The 19,642-nt window shown below is 45.6% G+C and overlaps 2 protein-coding genes across 2 annotated transcripts; one reads left to right on the top strand and one right to left on the bottom strand.

The window, feature by feature from the left end:
* Nucleotides 1-1,007: 1,007 nt before the first annotated feature.
* On the bottom strand, nt 1,008-9,266 carry LOC144125796 (histidine protein methyltransferase 1 homolog). The gene is made up of 7 exons (XM_077659504.1): nt 8,867-9,266; nt 8,642-8,789; nt 8,472-8,560; nt 5,139-5,210; nt 2,998-3,125; nt 2,441-2,539; nt 1,008-1,726 (listed from the first exon to the last, which is right to left on the bottom strand). Exons 1-7 carry the CDS (start codon nt 9,008-9,010, stop codon nt 1,564-1,566), a joined length of 843 nt encoding a protein of 280 aa, XP_077515630.1. The 5' UTR covers nt 9,011-9,266; the 3' UTR covers nt 1,008-1,563.
* A 777-nt stretch (nt 9,267-10,043) lies between these two features.
* On the top strand, nt 10,044-18,626 carry LOC144125797 ((3R)-3-hydroxyacyl-CoA dehydrogenase-like). The gene is made up of 3 exons (XM_077659505.1): nt 10,044-10,507; nt 13,678-13,871; nt 16,644-18,626. The coding sequence occupies exons 1-3, from the start codon at nt 10,360-10,362 to the stop codon at nt 17,070-17,072; spliced, it is 771 nt and encodes a 256-aa protein (XP_077515631.1). The 5' UTR covers nt 10,044-10,359; the 3' UTR covers nt 17,073-18,626.
* Nucleotides 18,627-19,642: the final 1,016 nt, after the last annotated feature.

Below are 19,642 nucleotides of genomic sequence, written 5' to 3'. Positions count from 1 at the left end.
AGTGACACTTCTTTGCCGTTTAAGGGTAAAAATGTTTCACGTTGCCTTTACAGGTAAACATGCAGCCTAGAAATATACCAAAAATGCAATTAACTGGCACAAGACAACCATAACGTTCTCGGACGTGCGAAAACAGTCAATGCTGTATCATTTTTACTGCGATCTGAGTTCCACACAGCGAATCTGTGAGCTTCACCATCTTGGTAATGAAGCTCCATTTGGGATCGTTGTTTTCGAGTGTTATCAATGATTCTAAAGTAGAAACTTCGATAGCACAAATGATGAAAGCAGTGGCCACCCAAATCGTCAATTAATGATGCAAAAGCTGCTGGCGTTGAGATTTTCATGCAAGAGCAAAAAACAGTGAAAAGGCTTCCGATTTATGATGTGTGAACAATTGGTTGGCTTCCCACAGGGTTCAAAGCAAAATAAATATCTGCTTAAGATGACCTGTTTCGCGTGTGCTTCAGTTAAGACGAACTATTGCAGCAATCACAAACCACAGTGAGTCTGTGCAACAGTACTAATGGAGCGCACCCCCACAAGCTAACCTTCCTGCACCACCATGAAAAAGTGTGGAGAAACTGTTGCGGGGACCGGCTTCCTTAGGGGGCAGCTTTCTTGTCGATGCCGGTAAAGCAGGGCACCTTCGCTCCTACCTGCACGAGGCCTGCATGCGCGTTTCACAGGCCACGCACCTGCTTGTTGACTCGGGGCTTAAACAGTTGGGAGCCAAATATTTAACTGACGCAGTGTCGCAACACACGTTATGGCGGCTCGGAGATGGCCAGATATTGGCATCACGTGCACATTGCCTGCAGTGGACGGAAATATGTCTGGAGCAACTGCTCGTGCACCAGCCACTCTGCAGGAGGAGCGGGATAAGAGAGACTCATGGCTACCCAGCTGGACACCTTCAGAGCGCCTAGAGCCAGAGGGAAAACAAAAAGGACACAAATATTGGTCGCTACAGAAGACAGAAAAAAAAAAAAGAGACTGTGAAAATGAAAAACCAGACCAATGTCATTTTCAAGTAGTACAACATGAGCTTGCTTCATGCCCTCACTCTCCAGCTCAATTCATGCATAGTACAATAAATGTTCTGTTTGCAACTGTCCTCTTACTGCAAGGCAATTTATTCATTGTTTTCATGCAAATTTTGTAGAAACCTGGCATGCTCACATGTCTCTTTTGGGGCACTATACGCCAGGAAATATGCCGAATGCCAAATATGCTGAGAAAAGTTGCATGAAGAGAGTTTATTTTGGTGCAATTCGAATATTTCAAAAATTATTTTTATTTTGGTGCAATTCGAATATTTCAAAACATATTATCATCCAAAATCTGACAAATTTCTGCCCTTCCCTTGTATACTACAGATATATGTCATATGCCCAAAACAGACTTGGTTAAAGGGGGCAACTTTGCTCCACTCTCCACACAGCATCAAGTGCAGCTTTCAGCAATATGGTCTTGAAATGGAGTAGCAAGACATAATGGACAGCAGCATATAGAAGCATTTTTCACTGTACAGACCTTTTTATTGAATGCCTGTGGGCACTATCAGGAAGGTGACCTGACACGTAGTTCCAGGATTTCCCGCTGCACTCCGCTGTCCATAACAAAAACAACACGTGATGAGAAAAAGCCGTCCTTGACGAGGGCATCTTCAAATAACCTTGTTCCACCTCCAACACCGAAATAGCAAGTTTTAGCTGAAACAAGGCTGTTACTTTTGTTAAGGTCCAATATTCATTTCATGGTCGTCAATAAACACAAGGAAACTGCAGCCAAGCCTGGATATATCGAATCTGGCTATTTTTAATTACTGCCTATATCAAACACGCAGGTTATCCCCTTGAAATAAATTAGAGAATGTTTACTACATTCGAGTCAGTGCAAAAGCACGGATTTCTACTTTCTGCATGCTGCAGGTGGAAGTTGATGAAGACGGCACTCTGCAATGCAATGCTATATTACAGATATACCGAACACTTTTGCAGTTTCCATCAAGGAGGATATATCCAGGATAGACTGTAGTTCTCCAAGCATCCTACCACTGAGCCTAGACCTTAAGCCTCCTGAATTCTACGATGCACGTAATTCCCAGCTGTTGTTTGCAGAGCACTTACCTTGTGTTTATGTGATTTGTGAAGTTACCAAGCTATTAACATGCTTAAACAACTTTTCCTCTCAGTTGACTTTGTTTCAGGTCATCTCCAAAGCAAACAGTAAAAGCAAAATACACATGGGCTTAGTAAAAATAAAACAAGCAGTTTATAAATTAACTATTTCCAACAAACAAAAGTTTTTCTTCACTCGAATACAACTTTAAACACCAACAAAGATACTAACGGAGAGAGATTAAACTCCACACTCCTGCGAAATTAGAAATGTGAAAAAAGGACACAACACCGATGCTTGTTGCAACAAAGGATACACAAAACCAGTACGCTTGATCGCCTTCTTGAGAACTGCGATCAAGCTCTGGTAACTGGAAGTGCTGTATATTGTTTCACTGGTCAGAATCAGATCATACCTGAAACAAATGCAGCCACATTTTCAGACCTCTTAGAAGTGCGCACACATAATGGTGGCAATAAGAAGCAAAGCAATTATTCCAGTATACCACTGACCTTGTACTTAGCTTGAATGCCAAGAGCTAAAGGTTTAACTTCAGTAATATCAGGACAAAAAATATGCTGTATATAGGATAACAAACAGCTTTCAGATTTTGAGCCACAGCACTGCTGTGGCACTGCTGCAAGGTTGGCAGTTCTAAGGCTGTCCATGTCCAGCTCTTTTATTCTACTCATGTGGACTTACTCTTTCTGAATTATTTTGACCAGCATCATGTGGTCTGTGAATGTGAGACAAGTGTTTGGCACCAATAGCCTTTTAGTGCAGTTTTCTGTGGTGACAGAAATTTTTATGCCTCAACTTAGTTACATATTAATGGTCAAAATGCTTACAATAAAATATCAAAAAGGCCCTTACTGGCTTGGTGCTATGTTGTCTTTCAAGGAACTCCAGTCACCTGCGAAAAACCGGCACCTTTTGTTCACTCGTGCACCAATATTGGCGAAGGCATTTGGTATAGTTATAAGCTCCAACACCTGCTTATTCTGGAAGGACATAAGAAAAACAAGGTATAAAAAATGTCAGTCACAAAAGAGTGCAACGTCACGAAACTGCACATTATTGGGCTTTTGAAAACATTTTTCCTAAAGCTCCCTAAGTTAAAAATGCTATCATGAGCAAGTCAATGTCCAAATAAGTGACACTCATCCACTTACTCTTGAAGAAGAAAAGGCAAATGACACCATGTGATGGACATGCAGCCAGCTAAACAGAATACAACCTCTGTCCTGAAACTCTAAAAACTATTTCAGAAAGCAAAAGTAAAAAAACAAATCAGAAGAACTGGTAAGACCACAGCATTATGCGGTTGCTCACTCTCTTGAAATCTGAAAATGGCAGATAGGGCTGCTTACACCATAGTATTGTGAATTCCGAAGGTCGCCCAATAATACTACGTGCAATACTTTTTGCAGTTCTGTCTCTTTCAAACTACATGCCCAGATGATTACTTGAGTTGGCTGTGGGTGGGCTCGGAGGGTACAGACCTTTCTCATAAGGGCTCTTTATGTGTTGCCATATCGCTTGCTGGACTTTTGTGCGCACCTGGTGCCAGCACGATGCTAGAGGCAGAGGAACCGGTTTGCCGCAGACCAGAGAGGAGGCGTTTCGACATCTCCCTCACCCTATAGAAAGGTCTGCAGTATCTCGCCTCCTCCCCTGAAATTTTCCAAGGGGGATGGTGGTGGGCCGTGCTACTCGCTGACCACCCTCCACAAGTATAATGCCTCAGGATGGAGGGTGAAATTCGCACTGATCAAAATGCTGTGGTACCAAATACATTTGTCTTGCTGATCTATGCAAGGGTCCATATTCCTCACCTCCTAATTTCACAGACAATAGTCGACTGTCTTTTATGCAGATAATTCAAAATTCATCCTCTGATATTTGCAGCATACAAGCCACAAGCCACCCATCTGATTGAGGATGTGTGGATACGGAATAACTGTGGATTGGCATTTAGAGTCATGCAGTCCTTTTACTTGTCATAAGGGTTGACTACATTTGTTCATCTCCAGCTCTGTATTTTTCCAGTAAAGCTGTGTAATGAACTTCCTTCAGGGTAAATGACATTGCCGTCATCACTGTAACAAAAAACTCCAACATTCACCTGTCCTCCACGGTCAATTTGATACAAATGGGCTTAAGCAATAAAGGGCATGTGAACCAGGCTGTTGGAATTCTTGAGAAAGAGTGTGACACCTGAGGTCACGGGATACAGGTGAGCCAGGCAGTGGGCGCAGTTACGGGAGTCGGGATGAGTGCGATGCAGTGTTACTGTTACTTTATCACTGTGGAGGAGGCAACGGACCTGAAAGTGCCTTGCTATTGTATAGGTTGTTTGCAGGTAGGCACTGGAATTGTGTGCTTAGAATTGGTAAGAACGCTTACTGACACATATCTTCCAGATAATGTTCAAGCTAATGTGTCTAGCTTGCATCATGTTAATTTGTCAACTTATTATCTGTACAAAAGTTACCCGTATTAAATCTTTCCATTTTTTTTTGCTTGCTCTTACATTCATTACCTGTACCATTCAGAGCTTATTTGCCACTTTTTCTAGATAATTAAAACGCTTGTGGACAAAAATCTTCACAAGCAAATTTATGGCAAACATGACAACTGCTCATTTTCATAGGAATTAATAAAAACTGATGATTGCCTGTGCACCTAGCATCAGTGGATCTGTGACAAAACATTACCTTGGCATGCATTTATTTCAACATCAGCACAGAATTTTAAAGTCGGCACAACATTGCAACATGGCACATCACCTGTTTGTTCACAAATGAAAGAAGTAATGTGCAAATGAAGTCGATAATTATTTTTCTGTGCCCATGTGAAGCTAATGGCAGATCCATGTTCTAAAGAGACATAAGGGTATATAATTACAAGGAAATTTTAGCTCAGCTGCTTCTGAAACAAAACCTCACAATGGATATCCTTTTTTTGTCACATGAATAATGACCATTACAGTACACCGCTTATCTCAGACTCACATAGTCTTGGAAGTCCACAGATGCACCTTTGAGACAAGCCAAAAGCCCTGGAAGCCCAGCTCCGCATCCAAGCTGAAAAGGAACACATATAACAAACCATGTTAAACATAGTGAACTTTGTTTTAATGTGCCCAACGCTCATTTCAACTCGCACGCAAATGTAAGTGCCACACAAATTTTATTTATTCAAATATACCTAAAGGCAATCTGCACAAGGGTATTACATAGGGGCCATGGCACACAAAAAACACACTGCAATAACGATATGTGAGAATTCAACAAAAACAACAATAACAAAAAGAAAAGCATGACAAAATACGTAGACACCAATATTGCAAGTGAGATCAAAGTAAAATCGACTGCAGGAATAATTTTTGTCGATACTGGCTCCTCTGGCGGCAATGCAAGCACCTCATTGGGAATAAAATGGCTATCACTGGCTCAGCTTAGAAATCTTTGCACCCCAGAATTTGGCTCGGATAAACTTTATGTTTTAAGCTATTCATCGTCAATCACTATGATCTGGAGCCAAACAATAAAACCTGCCACACTAAGGCATGCAACAGTACCAAAAGTCAGGCAGTTTGTGTTGATTTCCACTGCTGCAAAGCTGCCGCAGTGGCTAAGTGGTTATGGCGCTCGGCTGTTGGCCTGAAAGACGGGGGTTCGACCCCGGCCGCAGCGGTCAAATTTCGATGAAGGCGAAATTCTGGAGGCCTGTGTACTGTGCAATGTCACTGCACGTTAAAGAACCCCAAGTGGTCGAAATTTCCGGGGCCCTTCACTACGGTGTCTCTCATAGCCTGAGTCACTTTGGGACGTTAAATCCTCATAAACCTAAACCACTGCTGCACATGGAGAAAATTCAGCATAAGTGCTGCATACAGCTAGTTTTCTAGTCTTTTTTTTTTTCTGAGTGTGACCTACAAGCTTGCAGCAAGTATGGCATGCTAGACATGCTACCAACAGGTGCACTGAGCCACTTCCACAAAGCAACAAAAAGCACTTCTGCTAAAAAACTGAAGCAGTAGGAGCAGTGACAAGGCAGTATTATCTTTTCCTTAGTTTTCCTTTGGCCCAATCTACCACTACATGGTGATAGAACAGTAGACTGTGTGAAAGGTGCCTTCTGCTAGATACCCTTTTCTTGCAGTGGCTACTATGTTGACAGAAAGGTCGTTGTTTAAACATCTGCTTACGGAACACAACAGACCTTTGAACAGCGGTACGGGATCGAATCTGCCTATTCATTGTCAGCAATGACATCACACACGTAGCCCTTTGTTTCATGCAACATCAGTCATTTTCAAACATAACGATCAGACGGTACGCTTACCATTTGGTAAGGGTGGTTCTTTGTGCGTCAGCAAACCGTCATTATCACCTGACAACGTGAAATGAAATATTTGGAGGGTAGCTTTGTGGAGTTGCGGGTCTTGATTAGTGTTGATAAGTTTGATTCATTTCTTAACGTTGTCTTGGCAGGAAGGGTATAAATATATGCAAGTGTGTAATAAAGTATAGTTAAAGGTCGGCGCTCGTCTTGTCATGTTCTTCATTTGTCCTAATTTTCCATGCTGTTTGACTGTGTATTCAATTCACCTTCAATGTGTGACCCACATCACAATCAAACAGTCCATTCTTTTGGTTTACTGAACTGGTCAAGATACTGACAAGTACATAGTTATTTACTGGTGATATGGTTATAAGCACTGTGTCCACTCTTTCAAAGGTTCCACTTGGCCGCCAAAAGCAAAAGGCATTCACCAACCTCTTCAGAGGACACAAATGTGACAAAAATGTGCGGTGATGTTTGTAGATAGGTTATCATGAAGGTGCCTTATGGATGGAAGGCACTACCGGTTCAATGATATCAAAGCTTTTAGAAATGGTGATATAGTACACAGCATGTGACAGACGAAAAAAAAAAAAAATATTTATGACACTAAGATGTGGCACTCAACTGATCAGTAGTCAATAGTGCAGACAGCTGGGAAAATACTAACGGATGTGATGACCTGTCATAAGCATGGCAGAAATCATTTCAGAAATCAGGGTTACTAAAGCAGTTACTCACATGGTACTGTGAGAGCTAGTGGATATAGAACATGGAATCAGAGAGACCTTTGGTTTTTATGGGGTTTAACATCCCAAATCGACTCAGGCTATGAAAGACGCCGTAGTGAAGGGCTCCGGAAATTTCTGCCACCTGGGGTTCTTTAACGTGCACTGACATTGCACAGTACACGGGTCTCTAGAATATCGCCTCCATCGAAATTCAACCGCTGCAGCCAGGATCGAACCCGCACCTTTCAGGTCAGCAGCCGAGTGCCATAACCACTGAGCGACTGCAGTGGCGCTCAAAGAGACCTAACTGTACTGATGTTCTTTCTTGTATTTTTGCTTGTGCTATGTATTACTGTAAATTCCAAAAAGCATGGCATAATGGTAGTTTTGTATCTCTGTGCGGTGCGCACTCCCATATTGCCATCGTCTGCATTTGTACACAGACTTCCGTATTCATCTGTCCAGATTTTAAATATTCCTGTGTGCATAGTACTGGCCTAATTGAGGGCAAATGTCGCTCACAAGGTAGCATGTTATGATATTCATTTTTTGAGACGTAATTAAACATCAGTACTTGCCTGCATTTTCTAGAATTGAAGTGAAACTGCTGTCGGCTGCGAGCACAGTTTTCGCAAATGCAAGCCAAACAGCTGATCTGACAAGCTGCTCCGCCTGCCAGACGAAAGAACAACTGAAAGTCCGGCTCAGTGGGTGGGTGAGTTGTGCGTTTGTTATGAACCTTACTGCTGCATTTTTGCAGTTTTAGTTAGAGTCGATGGCTCTTCCTTTTGGCTTTAATTTTAACAAGCAGAGGAAACGGCATCTTCGAGGAACTACAGAACTTTCCCAGAAGCCATTGGTTGCTTCCCCAGCTGGCAGGGAGCACAGCTCCTTTTCGGCTCTTCAGCCAGCCTTTCCGAAAACTGCACCCATGGGCAACATCAGTATTTCAGCAACTAAAAGAAAATCAGGCAAGTACTGATGTTTAATTACATCTCGAAGAATGTAGACAATATATGCTAGCTTGTGAGCTGTTTGCTCTTGATCAGCAAGTGGCTGGTGCACAATAATTTTTTAAAACCCTTACAGATAAATACAGAAGTGTCTGTATATACGCGTGATATGCAGCCTTCAGCAGGTTAAGTAGCGTCTTCCTACCTGAGCTTGTACAACGAATAATACATCAATAAAACAGCAGTAAACATTATGACATGGCGCTGCGCAAGTTTTCACAGAAATTAACGCAAAGAAATAACCTAAACCCACCTCCAGTACTTTGGTTTCGTCGTCGATGTTCAGGTGGTTTTCCATATATTCGGTTAAATCGATGGAACATTCCCACACCTTCATGCCACCTTCAGAAAGTAAGAGGCGCAAGCACAAGGACAATAAACAACGAGTGCAATGACACAAACTATATTTGAGACACAACTTACCTTCATAAACACTCGGAACTATATCCAAATTCTCTTCAACCGCTTCTAGAATATCGCCTCGAAGAAGGCTTTCCATTTGGCCACTGACGAGAAACTCTACTTTGATAGTCACCAAGTCTAGCACACTTTTTTCCATGTCCACGTGGAGCTGGAAATTCCACATAAAACGAAATACACGGGTAAGGCGGCAGATTAACACACAAAACATGCACCCGGCATACTCACACTTTCATGTTCCGGCCTTGGCAGGACCTCTTCATAAGATGCAACAGGCTTGGCGATTTGTTTCGACCCCAAGTCGCTTAACTCGCCTTTAGTTGTGTTCTCTTCCTCAGCCTCTTGTATGTCAAATTTAAAAGAGAAAGACATATTGGCAGGGCAGACAGCTGGACAGGGGGCTTCCGAGGCTAAAACGACGGCGGTCGTGAGCTCACATGCGTGACATACATTAGCAGCATTGGTGTGACCTAAAACGTTCGAATCTGGGGCCTTTAGACGGCTTTGAAAAGTGTGTAGTGCATGCACGCCGGTTTCAAAACCAATTCATATGCATGCACAGCCGCTATGCCACTAAAAACAACGAATGGATCAAATTTTGGGTACTTGGCTTGGCTTGACTTAGAAAAACTTCATTATTCTAAAAAAAAAAATCAATCAGGTGGCCCTCTATGCTTTTTAAAATTTTAAAACTTTAATAGCACGAGCGTTGAGCTAGTTGAGTTGAAACTGGTTTAAACTTGCTGCGCGTTGGCGCTAACGGCAAATGTGGGTTCAGTTTCGGTATTGCTAACTGAAAGCGTTTCCAGGTTTCGCGGCAGTTCAAACCTAGCGTCCAATGCTGAAACAAGCAAACAAAAAAAAGCGCTCTTATTTGAAATTTTGAGTCTACACCGAGAGGCATTGAACGACAATCAAGGAAGCTGTCATAAAAAGCGTAGTCGACTTCCAGCTGTGCGAGCTTGATGGGTGCACGGCCAGCTGCTCCCTCCAACATAAGTGCCAGCTTTGTGCAAACACACATTTAAAAAATGTTCCCGCAACGAACTCATCATGCTTATCAAACAATTGACTCAAGATAATTCAATGGTTTGCCAGCTGAGGTAAAACTCTTTAGAACGCGCACCTCCGTGTGTATATAGCTGCTTAAATTCGTACTCCTTCGCTTTCGTTGCATCTAAATGAAGAAATATATCAAGTGTTGGGACAGCTGCTCCCACTATTCGCGATTGCACCTGCAGTGCACAGGAAAGAAACTGCCGTAAACCAGGAGAGAATGGAAGAGTCCAGCAGACATCGCGCGAGCAAGTGCGTAGTCTGCCAGCTTGATCTGTTGCCAAGCGGGTAGGATTACCATTGACGCGTCGCCGCTCTCTCCTCTCCGCGTCTGCTCGGTACGCGCCCTGTCCGCTTTCCGGCGACAATAAACAGCGAAATAAGGAAGTTAAGCGAGCGCTCCTTCAAGCATATGCTCGTAAGTACTTCTTTAGCCAGGAGCACCGCGCGCTGAGTCGTGCACTGTTGTATTTGTTTTCAAACGCGAACGCGGCTATCTTCGCGGGCTACTATCAGCCGCGGGCAGAAAGACACCGCGTCCAAGGGTCAGCGCGCCAGCCCTTGCAGCCAGTTCTCTATCCACGAGTGCGGTGCGCTCGCGAGGCGTGCAGCCGAGCACGTGAAACCGTGCGCGGCACTTAATTGTCGGCAGCTGAACAGCCAAGATGCTGAGCGGTCGGCTAGCGCTGGTGACTGGCGGAGGCAGCGGAATCGGCCGCGCGGTATGTATCGGTTTAGCCCAGGAAGGTTCTCGAGTGGTCATCGCCGATGTGAACAAGGACGCTGCGCGGGACACTCTCCGGATGATGCCAAGTGAGAAACTATTCACATCTTCAGAGAAGGAAAGACGCGCGCGAAGGAAAGTCGCGAGGCACGTACGTACGTTGCTAAAGTGACCGAATATATTAATTATGAATCGAGATGGATGATGTGAGTACTTTCACCTTTCGCACGCTAATTTGTTGCTTTTAATGAACTCAAGCGAGACAATGATGCGCCTTAAATTAAAATAGGCATTCATTCTCCGTTCTGCTTCACCATATATATCAGTGGGCCACTTTTGCCATTATATTTTGTTTTGTTTATTTTGTTCCATTCTTGAGATGTGCTTTCATTAACCTTTAGTTCGCAGCACGATAGTCGGTGAGGAGAAAACGTGTATACACTTCAGAATTGTCTGCCTTGAGAATACGTGTTCTTGATGCTTTTCGGAAAATCCGTACAGCGTTTATTTGTCATCCACTGTTCTTGTATTAGTTGCGTGGATTCACGTCATAACAAGAACTGCAAGAAATGAGCCGCAGGGTCGTAACAGCAACTCTGGGAAACCATTATGCTGAACTCTACTGAGGTTTATTGCCACCACGAAGAGAAAAAAAAAACGTTATTGAACTCTGACATTAGCGCGAGCGGTCTATATGTGTCGTCGCATTCGTCTTCTAAACTGCAGAAGAATATTACAGAATGTCTTAAAATGAATATACTGACTTATAATCGGTTGAGTATGTGGAAACAAATTTCATGCAAGTTTCTCGCAGTAAATTTGAAGTTAGTTTAATGCTGCTTAAAGTCATGAACAAAAACTTCGTCCTGAAGCGCAAGCCAAGAATATTTGTACCACATCAGAAGTCTGTTGTATTCAACATGTATTAAATGGATTTAACTGAATTTGTCGTTTCCTCGAGCGAACAAAAAAAAGGGGGGGGGGGGGGGGGGGTCAATGCTTCATATATAGGAAAACTACGTGGGTCTCAGTTGCGGGATATTGTTTTTATTTTGCTTTTTACTTGCTCCTGTTCAACCCTCTTTTGACCTGGGCTCCAAAGGACAAGCACAGCATCCGATAAGTCAAGATAGCTCTGTGACGATTGCGAGAGCCTATTTACTCTTGATAAAAATCATGGTCACACGGCGTGTTATGGAACTATCGCATGAATGAAAGGAAAGATAGGTGCCGCGGAATTATGGCGCTGAGGCAAGAGCAAGAGAAGGTCATCCCGACCCTTCTCAGCCTGCAGACAAGCGCCGCGCGTGATTGTCCACCACGCAAACGTTGGTGGTCACAACTGCCGACGAGACGGCAGCCAACGGAGAGGCCGTTACATCACATTTTTTGAACGACCCACCAAAGCAAAACCTTGAGCCAACCAGGCTAAACACATGCTTTCCTCCCACGTCTACTCGGTTCAACTACGTTAAAACCCAACCGCTTTTTTTTTTTTTTGCCATGCAGCTCGAATATTGAAGGTAGCGAGGGCATCTGCCAAGCTTTCCTTCCTCCGTGAATATATGCTACTCAAACCTGCATGCAGTGAAGCTCCGCCCACATTCAGGACCACCCAACAGAATTCCTCCGTGACGAAAAGCAGACCGTTTTTAAAGCTTTTCTTGTTACCCGGACAAGAAGATAATCTGGAGACGAAATTATAAGCCCAAGAATTTGATGCCTTTTCATGGCTTGTTTGATACAGACAAACGTTAAGAAATGGGCCCCGCCGCGGTGGCTCAGTGGTTAGGGCGCTCGACTACTGATCCGGAGTTCCCGGGTCCGAACCCGACCACGGCGGCTGCGTTTTTATGGAGGAAAAACGCTAAGGCGCCCGTGTGCTGTGCGATGTCAGTGCACGTTAAAGATCCCCAGGTGGTCGAAATTATTCCGGAGCCCTTCACTACGGCACCTATTCCTTTCTTTCGCTCCCTCCTTTATCCCTTCCCTTACGGCGCGGTTCAGGTGTCCAAAGATATATGAGACAAATACTGCGCCATTTCCTTTCCCCAAAAATCAATTATTATTATTATTAAAAAATGGAGGAGACACTTAAGCTCCGCCTGGAGAGTATGACGCGATAGTGTTAATGGGTTAATTTTCATATATGCAGAAGGTCATTCTCTACTTTACATTCATAGACTCTATCCCTCCTGGCGCAGTGGTGCAGCGGTTACGCGATGCGCCGCTGCCCTGCCCTGCGGATCACAACCTGCCCACCAGATTGTGAGCAAACTGCACACCGTGGCAAATGGCAGTGAAATTAATGATTGGTTTCTCGGGAAGAGGAACCTGGGTCGCACAAGCCCCACCAGCACCTGCCATCGCAGGGCAGTGGCGCATCGCTTAGCCGCTGCACCACTGCGCCAGGAGTGCTTTGGGGACTTCCATCTATCTATGAATGTTAAGTAGAGAATGACCTTCTGCATAAATGGCAGTTAACCCATTACGCTATCGCGCCATACCCTTAAGGTGAAGCTTACGTGTCTCCTCCAATTTTTTTTTTCCAGTATACAGACCGTACCAGCAGCAACTCGCACGTTTCTGCAAGATACAGCAATGTTATTGTTCTGTGCGCATCCGCTTTCTTGTTTATACTCATGTTTTTTTTCTTTTTATAGTGAGAATTAAAGAAAGAAGTCGTTGCTTGCGGAGTTATTGGTGTAGCTCTCAGAGAAGCAACATATAGTGTGATGTTCCTCCACAAACGCAGTGAAAATTCCCGCAGGCTTCAGTGCCCCTGGTGCCAACGTTTCATGTACACGCGTTTAACACCGCGTGGACGCTGTTGCAGCCCACGTGCCTGTATACGAGTTCGGGACAGGAATTAACGTCGCGACTAAATACGATAACAGCGAGAGCCGGAGGGTGTTGACGAGAAGGACTGCACAAGTTTACTTTCAATATTCACAACTTAAAGAAAAGATCAGTCTCTTTCGGCCACAAGGTAATTTGACTCAGATGACAGTCGGACCCCTGCTAGAGGTCCACTACGGCAGGCCTTAGCTCATGTAGTCGTATGGTGCACTGGCAAAGGTGTGCTGCTACAGCTGCTTCCAGAGGAGACTTGCTGTCGCCGCCGCCGCCGTGGCTACGCCGGGAGTCGAAATCGCGTGCTAATCCCCTTAGGCTGGAGGTCGGGCCGCGGTCATAACAACGCGTGTCATCTCTGGCGCGACGTTGTGCGCGTGTCCATACGCTTGTCTCTATGGCGCAGATGAGCCGGACCACCAGGCGCTTCAGGTGGACGTGGGTGAGGCAACATCAGTGCGCAATCTGTTCTCGGCCATCCGGCGGCTCTACAGCTGCGCACCCTCCGTGGTGGTCAACTCGGCCGGCTGCCTTACGCACAGCTTCCTGCTCAACACCGAAGAGCGGGCCTTCGATGAAATGGTGCGCGTCAACCTCAAGGTATGCGTAAGGCAGCTGCCACGCCCATTCCACTTTTATTTGTCCCGGGGGGGGGGGGGGGGGTGACCGGCAGGTGACCGCCCCTACAAGCAACCCCCCCCCCCCCCCCCCACCCCAAACTTTCCTTTCTATTCCTGAGCGAGACATTTTCTCTTGAAAAACAACTATGAGAGTGCTTTTTTTTTTTCTGAAAACAGAGACAAATGCATGGTGAACATAACTCCCCCCCCCCCCCCCCCTTCACCTCCACCGACCGCTCTCTTGGGTCAAGTGCTCTCTTATTTTCGGCCGAAACATATATACGCTGGGACGAGATGATCACAGAACAACAAACCGATTCTGAAGCAAAAGAACTAAGAAATGTTTCTGTTCTGATTGGTAACAACTGAAAGTTGGTTTTCGAGGAAATTAAAGAGGCAGCTGTTAATTCAAGCCCGCAAATTAAAGAAACTAAACGGAGGCGATGTTGACAAGCCTGAAGACAACAGATGCAATGGCGGAGGCAATATGGCCAGCTCCTAGTAAGAGGTAACTAACCGTGCAGTTGCACTAAACAGAACGACATAAATAATATGCATATTACTTGAAACATGCACAGATCTTTGTTTGCGACCTTATAATGGTGGCATCCGCTTGGATGTTTAACTTTCACCACGCAAATTGTCTTTCCATCTCCTCAAAGGGCCCTAAAGAAAGCTGAGCTCTGAAGAGAGCGAAAACGCGCTTGAAGAAAGTAGAAAGGGACATCAGAGCAGAAGCGAATAAAGTTAAATGGACGCGATGACATTAGGCAACGACATGGAACACGCGGCTCTTCGGAGCAGGAAGTTTCACTGCAGCGAATAGAGGCGACGCCTCCTGTAGGCGTTGGTAGAGGTCGTTTCCTTCTCTCGTTTCTGTTTTTAATCCTTCCAATGAGCGCCCCCAGGGCGTCGCCACATAATGCTCCCCGGGGCTCTGCTCGCACCTCGGTGGGAGTGGTTGCGCGAGTTCTTTGGACCTGTTCGCAACAGTCCAAATTTTGCGGGTTTCATTTTCAAAATTCACGAGGTAAAAAGCGGGTTCTAGTTTTCGAGTTTGAATCCGGTAATGCGCCCATGTGCTGTGCGATGTCAGTGCACGTTAAAGATCCTCAGGTGGTCGAAATTATTCCGGAGCCCTCCACTACGGCACCTCTTTCTTCCTTTCTTCTTACACTCCCTCCTTTATCCCTTCCCTTACGGCGCGGTTCAGGTGTCGAACGATATATGAGACAGATACTGCGCCATTTCCTTTCCCCCAAAACCAATTATTATTATTATTATTATCATTATTATTATTAATCCAGGTAGAAATCGGGTCATTCAAAAAAAGAAAAATATCTTTTTTTTCGAGATAATTTTTTTTTGAGCGAAAATGATCTATTATTAGCTGTCGGCCTCTTGTGGGACATTACGTACGTTATTTCCTGGTCATTATTTTTATGCGCAATAGAGAAATAGCAGGTCGTATTAAGAAACTGTTTACCAAATCACATATAATTTGTTGTTATTGTTTAATACAGTTACTGCGACTTCCCTATGCACATTACTTCCGAATCTGCCTTAATAATAATTGTTTTTTGGGGGAAAGGAAATGGCGCAGTATCTGTCTCATATATCGTTGGACACCTGAACCGCGCCGTAAGGGAAGGGATAAAGGAGGGATTGAAAGAAGAAAGGAAGAAAGAGGTGCCGTAGTGGAGGGCTCCGGAATAATTTCGACCACCTGGGGATCTTTAATGTGCACTGACATCGCACAGCACACGGGCGCCTTAGCGTTTTGCCTCCATCGAACCCGGGAATTCCGGATCAGTAGCCGAGCGCCCTAACCACTGAGTCACCGCGGTGGGTATAACGCTATTCCAGATCGAGGTTTAACGTATGTACGTGCGCGTTACGTACGCTGTTTTTCGAATTTATAGCGCGCGTGCTCTTGCTTACGCTAGGAAAAATAGTGTTGTCAGATAGCGTTGTCATGAAAAGGAGGAGGATCTCTTCCGTATCGCAGTTGTATCGACGTCTTCGAGTGCAGGTGGATGTTAAGAGACTAAACTTTTGCTCGCGTCTTTTCTTTTTTAAAACGGTGCGTTAGACATTAACACATATGTCTCACCCCGTAATATTCGCTCACGAGCGCTGAATAATTCATAATTGAATTTGTTCTTGACGCTGTCTCGGTTTGGGCTGCATAATCCGAACGATGGCTGTGATGTGTAGTTGGGCTTTAGGTCACGTGAGGCATGAAAGAAAAAAATGACGCACAATTTAGCATGGCTATAGGCTAAATGCGAATTAGGTGGTGGTGGTAGTGGTTGTTCATTAAAATAATAGTAAAAAGGAAGGAAAAGATTTTTGCTAGCCCCGGCATCTGCCATCGATACTGATGCACCTGAGCTGGGGCAGCGGTAGACTTCAGTTTTCGCTTCGGTTCCGGCGCTTTGGTTTCACTGGAGGGGGCACTTAAGATCCATCTTAAGGTTATGACGCGATGGCAATAATGAGTGAATGCCCGTATATGCGGGATTGGTCATTCTCTACTTTACATCCATATAGATCTCTGGGAGTCCCTATGACACACCTACCGTTCGGAGCTGTTGGAAGCAGCTGCTAATAGCTTGCCCCTATTTCAGCAGTCCAGCGAGTAATTAGCGACACCCAGAGAGCGCTTATATATATAAAAAAGACCTAGTCAGTAGGCCTAGCAGGAAAACCTTAATGATTGCACTAAAGCTATTTTCACCCGTGTGCGCAGGGTACGTTCCTGATCACGCAAGAGGCGGCCCGGGAGATGAGGGCGGACGGCGCGACGAAGTCGACGGGCGGCCAGCCGCAGATGGACCGGTCCATCGTGAACATCTCGACCATACTGGGCAACACGGGCTTCCCCAAGATGTCCTGCTACGTGGCTGCCAAGTCGGGCGTCATCGGCTTCAGCAAGTCGGCCGCTCTGGAGCTGGCCCCGTACGCCATCCGCTGCAACACGGTGCTGCCGGGCGTCACGGACACTCCTCTGCTGTCGCCGCTGGACGAGGAGACGGTGCAGAAGCTGATTCGCCGGTCGGCCATGCGCCGCGAAGGGAAGCCCGAGGACATCGCCAGCGTGTGCGTGTTCCTCGCGTCGCCCCGCAGCTCGTACGTCACCGGCGCCGCCATCGAGGTCACCGGAGGCCTGTCGGCATGACATGTGCGGGGAGAGTTTATCCACCCATCGCCGGATGACGTCAAAGGCTGGGGATCCAGAGGCCTTAGGCTTAGTTACTGGCAGCGCCATAACAGCAGTGGAAGGGCTCGCGTACATGTAATGCCCGTAAGCTCGGCATTCGCGTCCTAGTTGCGACGGACGTGTTGTTGTGGCAGCGAAGCTGACACCGAAGGTGCATGCCGCCAGTAACGCGTTGTCGCGCTTTGTCCTTGGTGCAACTTGAGCTGAGTATAACAGCGGCGGGCGCAGATGCTGGTTCGAGAGAGCCTCAATAATTTTTCCGCAACCGGTGACCGCGATTAAGGTTGTGAACGGCTTTCGTGAGCGGGTTAGTCTGACATATGTTAGTGTAGGCAGAGAAAAAAGAAAGAAAGATAATGTTACCCAGCCCCGCACCACCAGGGTTAGTCTGACAGCAGGACGCAGTCCGTGGAAGAAATGACATTGACTAACCTTGCCCGGCTGAAACTATACGGATATCACTTCGAAACTCGAAAGTTCGGGAATGTATTTCGGATATCTAGAGGCCAGCGCGGGACTTGCAGTGGCTGTCTGTCTGCGCCTATTCGGCGCCGTCTCATCTGTCTCTCCCTCGTCGTTGTCTATTGGGATCGTTTCGGAGGAAATCGACACCGACTGAAATAGTGACCTTTAGCTTGTATAAGTAAGTGTTGGCTAACAAGGCAGGCACGTATACCCAAGATTATTTTTCGGGAGGGAACCGAGGTAATTTCGTGTTTCGTCGGGGGGGAACCGGGCTTCCTCGGGAACCTCCTTGGATAAGTGCCGACCAAAGTCTGACTCCTTTACTTCTTCGAGAACTGGTAAAGCAGCACGTCTTTCCCGGCAGAAGTCATCAGGATGCATGAAGAAGTCACATCCTTGGTCGTATTACATGCACCATCGCTGAAATTAAAGAAAATACGAAAGCACTGCTGCTATACCGGTAATTTCTCGTGAACACAGCTCGTCTGTTTCGTGAATGCAAAAAGCCTGGGGCAAGGAAACCTGGAACAACCTAATCAGTACAGTGTTGAGGAGCAAAGAATAAAAAAAAAACGTAACTTTTTTATGGAGGAAAAACGCTAAGGCGCCCGTGTGCTGTGCGGTGTCAGTGCACGTTAAAGATCCCCAGGTGGTCGAAATTATGCCGGAGCCCTCCACTACGGCACCTATTCTTCCTTTCTTCTTTCACTCCCTCCTTTATCCCTTCCCTTACGGCGCGGTTCAGGTGTCCAACGATATATGAGACAGATACTGCGCCATTTCCTTTCCCCCAAAACCAATTATAGAGTTATGCATAACTTTTAACCTTGATGTTACGGGTATAATTGAAGGCCTGTCGTTAGGTCAAAGGCTTGCCAGACCTTATTCCTTTAAACGCTTCGTCCTAGTAATGATCTCAACCCTGCCCCTATATATCCTGTTTTGTAACTGACCTGAGCTCTTCGTCTCATCGAGAGAAGGAACGAGAAAAGAAAGGAAAGCAGGAAAGTTAACCGGTAGAGCGTTCACGGTGGCCACGAAAAATGAACGTGCCCAGTGGTTAGGGCGCTCGACTACTGATCCGGAGTTCCCGGGTTCGAACCCGACCGCGGCGGCTGCGTTTTTATGGAGGAAAAACGCTAAGGCGCCCCAGGTGGTCGAAATTATGCCGGAGCCCTCCACTACGGCACCTATTCTTCCTTTCTTCTTTCACTCCCTCCTTTATCCCTTCCCTTACGGCGCGGTTCAGGTGTCCAACGATATATGAGACAGATACTGCGCCATTTCCTTTCCCTAAAAACCAATTATTATTATTATTAGTCGTGGAAGAAAACATTCACGTGCAACGGATCACGACGAACAGGCAGAAGCGTTAGAATGGACTGGTCGGCAGGGGAAATTATGGAAGCAGAGAAAGACCGTCAAGGCTAAACTTCAATTATTGACGGCAACAAATGGGACGGCTAAGGTGCTCAATTGCGTTTTACATATAGTGACAGTGACGCTGACTCCTTTTCAGTTCGTCGTGATATAGCCGGCGAACAAACTGGGCAATGAGCAGCAGCAAGCGGCATCAGGTCGCTTCTATGCCCCATTCCCATTTGACGACTGAAAATGTTTCAAAAAACATCATTCAGTTCATCGCCATCATTTACCTTTCTCTCGACCCTAATTTAGGATGTGTTACATGAGGGGGGGGGGGGGGGGGATTACAACTATGCACGGCCAGTGGAACGGGGAGGGGGGCAAAGGGGCAGGATTTCTGACAAACGCTTCAAATGTTTAGGGGAATCCCCTAAGGTGGAGGAAATTTGTAATAATGGGGTAATTACTTAAAGCTTTCGCTTCAGTAACCGAAACCAATTATGTCTCAACAGAAGTCATTAATTGGCTGATCCCTGCTTTTGAGCATGGTTAGCAAGTAGAACTGAAACAGATTTGGGCAACTCTGTTACACAGTCAATCCCTCCTCGCGTATGCATGTTTATAATGCTGCACATATCAGTATAAGTTTTATATGAAATAAACAAATATACCTTTGAACGGTGCACATAATAATAATA

Source organism: Amblyomma americanum, chromosome 3 (genome assembly GCF_052857255.1).
Source record: "Amblyomma americanum isolate KBUSLIRL-KWMA chromosome 3, ASM5285725v1, whole genome shotgun sequence".
NCBI lineage: Eukaryota > Metazoa > Arthropoda > Arachnida > Ixodida > Ixodidae > Amblyomma > Amblyomma americanum.
This window is presented reverse-complemented; position numbering and strand designations above follow the sequence as displayed.